The following is a 12,790-nucleotide window of genomic DNA, read 5'->3' as shown; positions in this document are numbered from 1 at the left end:
GAACAGATACTACCTCCCTATAATGGTTCAGGGTGACAGGGTAGATCCCTGACCCAGGAACAGATACTACCTCCCTATAATGGTTCAGGGTAGATCACTGATCCAGGAACAGATACTACCTCCCTATAATGGTTCAGGGTAGATCACTGACCCAGGAACAGATACTACCTCCCTATAATGGTTCAGGGTGACAGGGTAGATCCCTGACCCAGGAACAGATACTACCTCACTATAATGGTTCAGGGTGACAGGGTAGATCACTGACCCAGGAACAGATACTACCTCCCTATAATGGTTCAGGGTAGATCACTGACCCAGGAACAGATACTAACGGACAAACCCTATGGGGAAAGATCTGGCCAGCTTGTAGACCTAAAAACCTGGAAATTACTTTCCTCTGGTTCGTTCAGCCAGTCCTACTGGTTCGTTCAACCATTCCTACTGGTTCGTTCAACCATTCCTACTGGTTCGTTCAGCCATTCCTACTGGTTCGTTCAGCCATTCCTACTGGTTCGTTCAACCATTCCTACTGGTTCGTTCAGCCATTCCTACTGGTTCGTTCAGCCATTCCTACTGGTTCGTTCAGCCAGTCCTACTGGTTCGTTCAGCCAGTCCTACTGGTTCGTTCAGCCATTCCTACTGGTTCGTTCAGCCAGTCCTACTGGTTCGTTCAGCCATTCCTACTGGTTCGTTCAGCCATTCCTACTGGTTCGTTCAGCCATTCCTACTGGTTCGTTCAACCATTCCTACTGGTTCGTTCAACCATTCCTACTGGTTCGTTCAGCCAGTCCTACTGGTTCGTTCAACCATTCCTAATGAATAACCATTCCTACTGGTTCTGTTCAACCATTCCTACTGGGAGTTCAGCCATTCCTACTGGTTCGTTCAGCCAGTCCTACTGGTTCGTTCAGCCATTCCTACTGGTTAATTCAGCCAGTCCCACTGGGGAAATGAACGGAGGGGGTTTGGGGATAAACGGAAGAATAAGATCTGAGGTTAACACAGGCTGGGAGGTGTTGTTGTGGTTCTCTGATAATATCAGTCAGTTAACATCACCTTAATGACACCATTCATCTCCCCCATAGGGTCTCTGTCCAATGAACCACGGAGGAGTTAGTTCCTACAGAAACACCATTCATCTCCCCCATAGGGTCTCTGTCCAATGAACCACGGAGGAGTTAGTTCCTACAGAAACACCATTCATCTCCCCCATAGGGTCTCTGTCCAATGAACCACGGAGGAGTTAGTTCCTACAGAAACACCATCCATCTCCCCCATAGGGTCTCTGTCCAATGAACCACGGAGGAGTTAGTTCCTACAGAAACACCATTCATCTCCCCCATAGGGTCTCTGTCCAATGAACCACGGAGGAGTTAGTTCCTACAGAAACACCATCCATCTCCCCCATAGGGTCTCTGTCCAATGAACCACGGAGGAGTTAGTTCCTACAGAAACACCATTCATCTCCCCCATAGGGTCTCTGTCCAATGAACCACGGAGGAGTTAGTTCCTACAGAAACACCATTCATCTCCCCCATAGGGTCTCTGTCCAATGAACCACGGAGGAGTTAGTTCCTACAGAAACACTGTTTACAAGGACATGGGGGGGGGGCAGCGTAGCAACAGGGGGGGGCATTGTAGCAACAACAGAACTTCCCACAGTCTTTACTGTAACCCCGCCCTCTGTCCTCAGGCCAGTCTCTGATTGGCTGACAGCCTCGTGGCGTGTTCCATCCACCCGAGCATGCAGGGGGGGTTTAACAGACTGACGATCCAACGCCCTCACTCACACACACACACTCTCTCTCTCTCTCTCTGAGCCCATCCAGTCCGGTGTTCAGTGACGCCGCATCTTGACCTTGCGTGACACGTCGCCGTCTTGGCTCCGCCTCCAGTAGTTCTCGGAGCTGTTGCTACGGCGATGAAGGCGGGACGAAGAGGAGGAGTGACGATTCTCCTCCTTATCCATCTCCAGAACCCTCGGTCTGACAGAGAGAGAAGAAGAGTTAGGGGGGAGGGGCTCTAGTCCTGTATCTCAGGTAGGAGGAGTTAGGGGAGGGGCTCTGGTCCTGTATCTCAGGTAGGAGGAGTTATGGGAGGGGCTCTAGTCCTGTATCTCAGGTAGGAGGAGTTAGGGGAGGCGCTCTAGACCTGTATCTCAGGTAGGAGTTAGGGGAGGGGCTCTGGTCCTGTGTGTGATTGGAGGAGTTAGGGGAGGGGCTCTGGTCCTGTGTGTGATTGGAGGAGTTAGGGGAGGGGCTCTGGTCCTGCATCTCAGGTAGGAGGAGTTAGGGGAGGGGCTCTGGTCCTGTATCTCAGGTAGGAGGAGTTAGGGGAGGCGCTCTAGACCTGTGTGTGATTGGAGGAGTTAGGGGAGGGGCTCTGGTCCTGTGTGTGATTGGAGGAGTTAGGGAAGGGGCTCTGGTCCTGTGTGTGATTGGAGGAGTTAGGGGAGGGGCTCTGGTCCTGTGTGTGATTGGAGGAGTTAGGGGAGGGGCTCTGGTCCTGTGTGTGATTGGAGGAGTTAGGGGAGGGCTCTGGTCCTGTGTGTGATTGGAGGAGTTAGGGGAGGGGCTCTGGTCCTGTGTGTGATTGGAGGAGTTAGGGGAGGGGCTCTGGTCCTGTGTGTGATTGGAGGAGTTAGGGGAGGGGCTCTGGTCCTGTGTGTGATTGGAGGAGTTAGGGGAGGGGCTCTGGTCCTGTGTGTGAGTACCTGTGTGCAGCGTCTGGGTCAGCTCTGCGGTGAGAGCGTTTGGCCTTCAGAGGGGCGTGTCTCTCAGGGGGGGAGGGTTTAGGGGAGGGGCTCTGGTCTACACGGGGAGCATCTGGTCTCGTCCTGCACACACACCCATACCACACCATAGACACACACACACACACACACACACACACACACACACACACAGAGAGAGAGTTAGTGCAATAGCCTGACGCCACAGTCAACCTGCTAACTACTCCTGGTTGTCATGGTGACAGACATACTTCCTGAGGATGATGACAGCTCGTCTCTCCTTGATGTCCTGGGGGCGGATACAGTGGGTGATGTCGTCAGCCGCGTAGCCACTGAGAGGAGAGAGAACACTATGACATCACACCTCTCCCTCTCACACTCTCTCTCTCTCTCTCTCCACCTCCATCGCCTACCTGAGGACAGTAACACTTCCTCTCCTGACAGGAAGCTCAAGGACGGGCTCGGACACTCTGATTGGTTTAAACTGGAAGCGGCAGCCGAAGCAGAGGGCCGAGTCTGAGAAGAAGGACACGGATACGATTGGCCGGGCGAAGATGTGGGGCGGGTCGACATGTGACACGATGCAGCCGCCTGGTTGGTAGTCGTTGATCACCGCTGAGTTCACAAAACCTACAGGACAACATCAACAACATCAACAACAGGCTTTTCCTGGAGACAGGAAGTGGGCTGGAGCATGTTAAGGTCAAATCTGAGACAGGAAGTGAGCTGGGGTTGAGTAACGAGCAGGATGTTAGAGGTTAAAAGTTATTACCTTCAGGTACGACCCCGCTGGCGACCAGTTTAGTGATGACGAGGTCGTGAACCCAGGTCGGGATGTCGTCCACCTCTCCTTTAGGGTACAATCTCTCCTGACCTGGTCCTCTCTTCTCTAGCTGGGCCCCGTATGTATAGCCCTGGAAGACGAGACGAGGTGAAAGAGAGAGGAAGAGAGGGGTTTAGAGAAAGAGAGAGGAAGGAAGAGAGGGGTTTAGAGACAGAGAGAGGAAGGAAGAGAGGGGTTTAGAGACAGAGAGAGGAAGGAAGAGGGGTTTAGAGACAGAGAGAGGAAGGAAGAGAGGGGTTTAGAGACAGAGAGAGGAAGGAAGAGAGGGGTTTAGAGACAGAGAGAGAAGGAAGAGAGGGGTTTAGAGACAGAGAGAGGAAGGAAGAGAGGGGTTTAGAGACAGAGAGGAAGGAAGAGAGGGGTTTAGAGACAGAGAGGGGGAAGGAAGAGACAGGGGTTTAGAGACAGAGAGGGAAGGAAGAGAGGGGTTTAGAGACAGAGAGGGGAAGGAAGAGAGGGGTTTAGAGAGAGAGGGAAGGAAGAGAGGGGTTTAGAGACAGAGAGAGGAAGGAAGAGAGGGGTTTAGAGAGAGAGAGGAAGGAAGAGAGGGGTTTAGAGACAACGAGAGGAAGGAAGAGAGGGTTTAGAGACAACGAGAGGAAGGAAGAGAGGGGTTTAGAGACAGAGAGAGGAAGGAAGAGAGGGGTTTAGAGACAGAGAGAGGAAGGAAGAGAGGGGTTTAGAGACAGAGAGAGGAAGGAAGAGAGGGGTTTAGAGACAGAGAGGGGAAGGAAGAGAGGGGTTTAGAGAGAGAGGGGAAGGAAGAGGGGGTTTAGAGAGAGAGGGGAAGGAAGAGAGGGGTTTAGAGACAGAGAGAGGAAGGAAGAGAGGGTTTAGAGAGAGAGAGGAAGGAAGAGAGGGGTTTAGAGACAACGAGAGGAAGGAAGAGAGGGGTTTAGAGACAACGAGAGGAAGGAAGAGAGGGGTTTAGAGAGACAGAGAGGAAGGAAGAGAGGGGTTTAGAGACAGAGAGAGGAAGGAAGAGAGGGGTTTAGAGACAGAGAGAGGAAGGAAGAGAGGGGTTTAGAGACAGAGAGAGGAAGGAAGAGAGGGGTTTAGAGAGAGAGGGGAAGGAAGAGAGGGGTTTAGAGAGAGAGGGGAAGGAAGAGAGGGGTTTAGAGACAACAAGAGGGAGGAAGAGAGGGGTTTAGAGACAACAAGAGGGAGGAAGAGAGGGGTTTAGAGATAACGAGAGGGAGGAAGAGAGGGGTTTAGAGACAGAGCGAAAGAGAGGTGAGGAGAGAAAGATAGGAGTGTTAGAGACAGAGAGGAAGATGGAGGGGGGTAGAGACCGAGAGAGGAACAACAGGTGCATGACCTCACCTCTCCAAAGAAATATTTATTCCGTAGCGGTGCCCGATCTACGGTGTGTTCCCGGTAAAGCCCCGCTTCTCCGTTAGCAACCACCTCATTTATCTTGCCCTCAATGACATCACAGTCCTCTTTAGAGAAGACCTCTACCTGAACAATGCCACTCTGGACACGCCTCGCCTCCTGGAGGGAGATGGAGGGGGAGAGAGATGGATGGAGAGAGAGAGATGGAGGGAGAGAGAGATGGAGGGAGAGAGAGATGGAAAGGGAGAGAGAGATGGAGGGAGAGAGAGAAAAATGGAGGGAGAGAGAGAAATGGAGGGAGAGAGAGAAATGGAGGGAGAGAGAGAAATGGAGGGAGAGAAATGGAGGGAGAGAGAGAAATGAAGGGAGAGAGAAATGGAAAGGGAGAGAGAGATGGAGGGAGAGAGAGATGGAGAGAGAGAGAGATGGAAAGGGAGAGAGAGATGGAGGGAGAGAGAGATGGAGAGAGAGAGAGATGGAAAGGGAGAGAGATGGAAAGGGAGAGAGAGAGATGGAAAGGGAGAGAGAAAGTGGGGGGAAAAGGCAGAAATATTGAATGATACTTTGAATTGGATTCATCTCAGAGAAGTTCAGTGTCAACAGCAGGTCCAGGGTCATCATACCTGCTCACGGGACTCCACAGGCTCGACCTCATCCTCGGAGGAATCTCGGTGCTTCCGCTTCCGGCCGTTCCCGTTACTACTACCTCCGTCGGTAACTTTAACTTTCCTATTTTTGTAACTGTCGTCCTTATCGGTAACTCTGTTTTTGTAATTGTCCCGGTGAGGAGTCATGGACTTCAGCTTTTCCCGCAGGTCGGAGAAACCACTGGCTGACATGTTTTATTTTATATATATTGAACAATATAAAATGTAGGAGTTGGTTATATTATAGTTATTTCACTTCCATAATTGTCCGTCTGTAGACGCGGGGACCGGGAGGCTCCCGGTGACCGTCCTCACGGTAGTTATGTTGTGATGTGGCTAACAACTTAGCTCACTTAAAACGGGTTGTTTTCCAACCAAAAAAAGTCGACGATTCAAGTAGTAAATTTATACTATTTTTACGAGTTAAATGACACGGAATGAATCTGCGTCTATTAGTTTAGTCGTTGCGTTATTCCTGTCCTGTTATTGGACTATTTTCATGTGAATACAGGCTAGATAGTTAGCATGGCTAACTGGTTAGCAACCCGTTCAGCAACAGTGTCGGAAGTACTAAAACGGTATTTCAAGTGACGAGGCAAAATCGGTAAAAAAAATAATAATAATTATGTTCTTACGGTCTTGTCTTGTCTTGTCCATATGATTTTTAACGGAAGCTTTTTATTTTATTTTTAAATCGTTATTATATAAGTAAAACTCGTTAAAAAACAAAACAACACCTCTAGTTCTGAGCACCACGCATTTCTCATTCCTCTGACCCGGGGGTTGAACCAACTACAGACTCGGGGACTTTCTTCTTGGCGGATCGCATCCAACTGTTCGGTGTGGTTTTATACACCGCCACCTACTGGACTGGAGTGAGAGGGCAGTTCACCGACGTGGTCGGTCTTTTAGTTTATTTATTTTTATTTCACTTTATTTAACCAGAACAAATTCTCATTTACAACTGCGACCCTGACCAAGATAAAGCAAAGCAGTTCGACACAAAACAACAACACAGTTACACATGGAGTAAAACAAAACATACAGTCAATAATACAGTAGAAAAATAAGTCTATATACGATGTGAGCAAGTGAGGCGAGATAAGGGAGGTGAAGGCAAAAAAGGTCTACATTCAATTCTCTTCATTAGTCTTGTTCCTCTAAGAAATAAATTAAATAGAGCCCCTTGACATCACCGTCTACACTCATTTTTAAAAAGCCACTTACCCCATTCCCACACACTTTGACCCCTATCTGCTCCTTTCACCATGCCAACGGTCTGAGAGGACGGGACACCCCCCACCTCAACACACTAACTCTTCTGAAGTCAACATTTCATATACCCCAAACACATCTCTGCTGCTGCCATCACAGCATCTATTTTTTCCTGTTGTTTTTACATTCCGTTTATGTGGTACAGTTTTATAACCATTGTTATGAATGCTAAGATCTGTCTCAGCCTCCAGTATTTATGCTGCAGTAGTTTATGTGGTACAGTTTTATAACCGTTGTTATGAATGCTAAGATCTGTCTCAGCCTCCAGTATCTATGCTGCAGTAGTTTATGTGGTACAGTTTTATAACCATTGTTATGAATGCTAAGATCTGTCTCAGCCTCCAGTATTTATGCTGCAGTAGTTTATGTGGTAGTTTTATTACCATTGTTATGAATGCTAAGATCTGTCTCAGCCTCCAGTATTTATGCTGCAGTAGTTTATGTGGTAGTTTTATTACCATTGTTATGAATGCTAAGATCTGTCTCAGCCTCCAGTATTTATGCTGCAGTAGTTTATGTGGTACAGTTTTATAACCGTTGTTATGAATGCTAAGATCTGTCTCAGCCTCCAGTATTTATGCTGCAGTAGTTTATGTGGTAGTTTTATTACCATTGTTATGAATGCTAAGATCTGTCTCAGCCTCCAGTATCTATGCTGCAGTAGTTTATGTGGTACAGTTTTATAACCATTGTTATGAATGCTAAGATCTGTCTCAGCCTCCAGGTTTTATGCTGCAGTAGTTTATGTGGTAGTTTTATTACCATTGTTATGAATGCTAAGATCTGTCTCAGCCTCCAGTATTTATGCTGCAGTAGTTTATGTGGTACAGTTTTATAACCGTTGTTATGAATGCTAAGATCTGTCTCAGCCTCCAGTATCTATGCTGCAGTAGTTTATGTGGTACAGTTTTATAACCGTTGTTATGAATGCTAAGATCTGTCTCAGCCTCCAGTATTTATGCTGCAGTAGTTTATGTGGTACAGTTTTATAACCGTTGTTATGAATGCTAAGATCTGTCTCAGCCTCCAGTATCTATGCTGCAGTAGTTTATGTAGTACAGTTTTATTACCATTGTTATGAATGCAGAGATCTGTCTCAGCCTCCAGTATTTATGCTGCAGTAGTTTATGTGGTACAGTTTTATAATGATTGTTATGAATGCTAAGAAGCCAACCTTTACTGAAGTATAAATCAAGTGTTGGCCGATCCCTAATGCGCTGGAACACATTCTACTACTCACAGGGATGCTCTTAGGATCCCCCTCGCCCCGTGACCCATCCTCCTCGACTTTCTTCACTGCCTCAGCATACAACACCTTCTGCACGACTCTGACTCTGGCCCTTTCAACCTGCCTGTCTCACACCGGAGACTTTCTGATCACCCCCTCTACAGTTAACACACACACCATTATCCACCTTCAGATACCCAGCAACATCACCCCCTCTACAGTTAACACACACACCATTATCCACCTTCAGGTACCCAGCAACATCACCCCCTCTACAGTTAACACACACACCATTATCCACCTTCAGATACCCAGCAACATCACCCCCTCTACAGTTAACACACACACCATTATCCACCTTCTGATACCCAGCAACATCACCCCTCTACAGTTAACACACACACCATTATCCACCTTCAGATACCCAGCAACATCACCCCCTCTACAGTTAACACACACACCATTATCCACCTTCAGATACCCAGCAACATCACCCCCTCTACAGTTAACACACACACCATTATCCACCTTCAGATACCCAGCAACATCACCCCCTCTACAGTTAACACACACACCATTATCCACCTTCAGATACCCAGCAACATCACCCCCTCTACAGTTAACACACACACCATTATCCACCTTCAGATACCCAGCAACATCACCCCTCTACAGTTAACACACACACCATTATCCACCTTCAGATACCCAGCAACATCACCCCCTCTACAGTTAACACACACACCATTATCCACCTTCAGATACCCAGCAACATCACCCCTCTACAGTTAACACACACACCATTATCCACCTTCAGATACCCAGCAACATCACCCCCTCTACAGTTAACACACACACCATTATCCACCTTCAGATACCCAGCAACATCACCCCCTCTACAGTTAACACACACACCATTATCCACCTTCAGATACCCAGCAACATCACCCCTCTACAGTTAACACACACACCATTATCCACCTTCTGATACCCAGCAACATCACCCCCTCTACAGTTAACACACACACCATTATCCACCTTCAGATACCCAGCAACATCACCCCTCTACAGTTAACACACACACCATTATCCACCTTCAGATACACCTTAACATCACCCCCTCTACAGTTAACACACACACCATTATCCACCTTCAGATACCCAGCAACATCACCCCCTCTACAGTTAACACACACACCATTATCCACCTTCAGATACCCAGCAACATCACCCCCTCTACAGTTAACACACACACCATTATCCACCTTCAGATACCCAGCAACATCACCCCTCTACAGTTAACACACACACCATTATCCACCTTCAGATACCCAGCAACATCACCCCCTCTACAGTTAACACACACACCATTATCCACCTTCAGATACCCAGCAACATCACCCCCTCTACAGTTAACACACACACCATTATCCACCTTCAGATACCCAGCAACATCACCCCCTCTACAGTTAACACACACACCATTATCCACCTTCAGATACCCAGCAACATCACCCCCTCTACAGTTAACACACACACCATTATCCACCTTCAGATACCCAGCAACATCACCCCCTCTACAGTTAACACACACACCATTATCCACCTTCAGATACCCAGCAACATCACCCCCTCTACAGTTAACACACACACCATTATCCACCTTCAGATACCCAGCAACATCACCCCTCTACAGTTAACACACACCATTATCCACCTTCAGATACCCAGCAACATCACCCCCTCTACAGTTAACACACACACCATTATCCACCTTCTGATACCCAGCAACATCACCCCCTCTACAGTTAACACACACACCATTATCCACCTTCAGATACCCAGCAACATCACCCCTCTACAGTTAACACACACCATTATCCACCTTCAGATACCCATCGAGGAGAGGAGTAAAACTCATCCATTCACCTATTAACAAGTTGACTCGCTCTAACAGGTACACTCATCCATTCACCTATTAACAAGTTGACTCTGTCTAACAGGTAAACTCATCCATTTACCTATTAACAAGTTGACTCTCTCTCTGACAGGTAAACTCATCCATTCACCTATTAACAAGTTGACTCTCTCTCTGACAGGTATTCTCATCCATTCACCTATTAACAAGTTGACTTGCTCTAACAGGTACACTCATCCATTCACCTATTAACAAGTTGACTCTGTCTAACAGGTACACTCATCCATTCACCTATTAACAAGTTGACTCTCTCTGACAGGTAAACTCATCCATTCACCTATTAACAAGTTGAATCTCTCTAACAGGTACACTCATACATTCACCTATTAACAAGTTGACTCTCTCTGACAGGTAAACTCATCCATTCAGCTATTAACAAGTTGAATCTCTCTGACAGGTAAACTCATCCATTCACCTATTAACAAGTTGACTCTCTCCGACAGGTAAACTCATCCATTCACCTATTAACAAGTTGACTCTGTCTAACAGGTAAACTCATCCATTCACCTATTAACAAGTTGACTCTGTCTAACAGGTAAACTCATCCATTCACCTATTAACAAGTTGACTCTGTCTAACAGGTAAACTCATCCATTCACCTATTAACAAGTTGACTCTGTCTAACAGGTAAACTCATCCATTCACCTATTAACAAGTTGACTCTGTCTAACAGGTAAACTCATCCATTCACCTATTAACAAGTTGACTCTGTCTAACAGGTAAACTCATCCATTCACCTATTAACAAGTTGACTCTCTGTCTAAAAGGTAAACTCATCCATTCACCTATTAACAAGTTGACTCTCTCTGACAGGTAAACTCATCCATTCACCTATTAACAAGTTGAATCTCTCTGACAGGTAAACTCATCCATTCACCTATTAACAAGTTGACTCTCTCCGACAGGTAAACTCATCCATTCACCTATTAACAAGTTGACTCTGTCTAACAGGTAAACTCATCCATTCACCTATTAACAAGTTGACTCTCTCCGACAGGTAAACTCATCCATTCACCTATTAACAAGTTGACTCTGTCTAACAGGTAAACTCATCCATTCACCTATTAACAAGTTGACTCTCATCCATTCACCTATTAACAAGACAGGTAAACTCATCCATTCACCTATTAACAAGTTGACTCTGTCTAACAGGTAAACTCATCCATTCACCTATTAACAAGTTGACTCTCTCTAACAGGTAAACTCATCCATTCACCTATTAACAAGTTGACTCTGTCTAACAGGTAAACTCATCCATTCACCTATTAACAAGTTGACTCTGTCTAACAGGTAAACTCATCCATTCAGCTATTAACAAGTTGACTCTGTCTGACAGGTAAACTCATCCATTCACCTATTAACAAGTTGAGTCTGTTTAACAGGTAAACTCATCCATTCACCTATTAACAAGTTGACTCTGTCTGACAGGTAAACTCATCCATTCACCTATTAACAAGTTGAGTCTGTTTAACAGGTAAACTCATCCATTCACCTATTAACAAGTTGACTCTGTCTGACAGGTAAACTCATCCATTCACCTATTAACAAGTTGACTCTCTCTCTGACAGGTAAACTCATCCATTCACCTATTAACAAGTTGACTCTGTCTAACAGGTAAACTCATCCATTCACCTATTAACAAGTTGACTCTCTCTGACAGGTAAACTCATCCATTCACCTATTAACAAGTTGACTCTCTCTGACAGGTAAACTCATCCATTCACCTATTAACAAGTTGACTCTGTCTAACAGGTAAACTCATCCATTCACCTATTAACAAGTTGACTCTGTCTAACAGGTAAACTCATCCATTCACCTATTAACAAGTTGACTCTGTCTAACAGGTAAACTCATCCATTCACCTATTAACAAGTTGACTCTGTCTAACAGGTAAACTCATCCATTCAGCTATTAACAAGTTGACTCTGTCTGACAGGTAAACTCATCCATTCACCTATTAACAAGTTGAGTCTGTTTAACAGGTAAACTCATCCATTCACCTATTAACAAGTTGACTCTGTCTGACAGGTAAACTCATCCATTCACCTATTAACAAGTTGAGTCTGTTTAACAGGTAAACTCATCCATTCACCTATTAACAAGTTGACTCTGTCTGACAGGTAAACTCATCCATTCACCTATTAACAAGTTGACTCTGTCTAACTCTGACAGGTAAACTCATCCATTCACCTATTAACAAGTTGACTCTGTCTAACAGGTAAACTCATCCATTCACCTATTAACAAGTTGACTCTGTTTAACAGGTAAACTCATCCATTCACCTATTAACAAGTTGACTCTGTCTAACAGGTAAACTCATCCATTCACCTATTAACAAGTTGACTCTGTCTGACAGGTAAACTCATCCATTCACCTATTAACAAGTTGAGTCTGTTTAACAGGTAAACTCATCCATTCACCTATTAACAAGTTGACTCTGTCTGACAGGTAAACTCATCCATTCACCTATTAACAAGTTGACTCTCTCTCTGACAGGTAAACTCATCCATTCACCTATTAACAAGTTGACTCTGTCTAACAGGTAAACTCATCCATTCACCTATTAACAAGTTGACTCTGTTTGACAGGTAAACTCATCCATTCACCTATTAACAAGTTGACTCTGTCTGACAGGTAAACTCATCCATTCACCTATTAACAAGTTGACTCTGTCTAACAGGTAAACTCATCCATTCACCTATTAACAAGTTGACTCTGTCTAACAGGTAAACTCATCCATTCACCTATTAAC

General features: G+C 45.8%; 1 protein-coding gene across 1 annotated transcript; it reads right to left on the bottom strand.

The window, feature by feature from the left end:
- Nucleotides 1–867: 867 nt before the first annotated feature.
- Nucleotides 868–7,210, bottom strand: LOC135533543 (RNA demethylase ALKBH5-like). The gene is made up of 7 exons (XM_064960830.1): nt 5,534–7,210; nt 4,899–5,069; nt 3,504–3,645; nt 3,145–3,361; nt 2,983–3,063; nt 2,714–2,836; nt 868–1,985 (listed from the first exon to the last, which is right to left on the bottom strand). Exons 1-7 carry the CDS (start codon nt 5,747–5,749, stop codon nt 1,838–1,840), a joined length of 1,098 nt encoding a protein of 365 aa, XP_064816902.1. The 5' UTR covers nt 5,750–7,210; the 3' UTR covers nt 868–1,837.
- Nucleotides 7,211–12,790: the final 5,580 nt, after the last annotated feature.

Source organism: Oncorhynchus masou, unplaced genomic scaffold (assembly GCF_036934945.1).
Source record: "Oncorhynchus masou masou isolate Uvic2021 unplaced genomic scaffold, UVic_Omas_1.1 unplaced_scaffold_2438, whole genome shotgun sequence".
Classification (NCBI taxonomy): domain Eukaryota; kingdom Metazoa; phylum Chordata; class Actinopteri; order Salmoniformes; family Salmonidae; genus Oncorhynchus; species Oncorhynchus masou.
The sequence above is the reverse complement of the archived record's forward strand: the minus strand, read 5'-3'. Positions and strand labels throughout refer to the sequence as shown.

What these genes read in the sequence shown, in the direction of transcription:
- LOC135533543 (XM_064960830.1), bottom strand. Translation starts at nt 5,749, where the DNA reads ATGTCAGCCAGTGGTTTCTCCGACCTGCGGGAAAAGCTGAAGTCCATG. An exon ending in CTGTGGAGTCCCGTGAGCAG is followed by an intron (nt 5,070 to 5,533) that starts GTATGATGACCC and finishes ATCTCCCTCCAG; the next exon opens with GAGGCGAGGCGTGTCCAGAG. An exon ending in GCTGTCATCATCCTCAGGAA is followed by an intron (nt 2,837 to 2,982) that starts GTATGTCTGTCA and finishes GTGTGTGTGCAG; the next exon opens with GACGAGACCAGATGCTCCCC.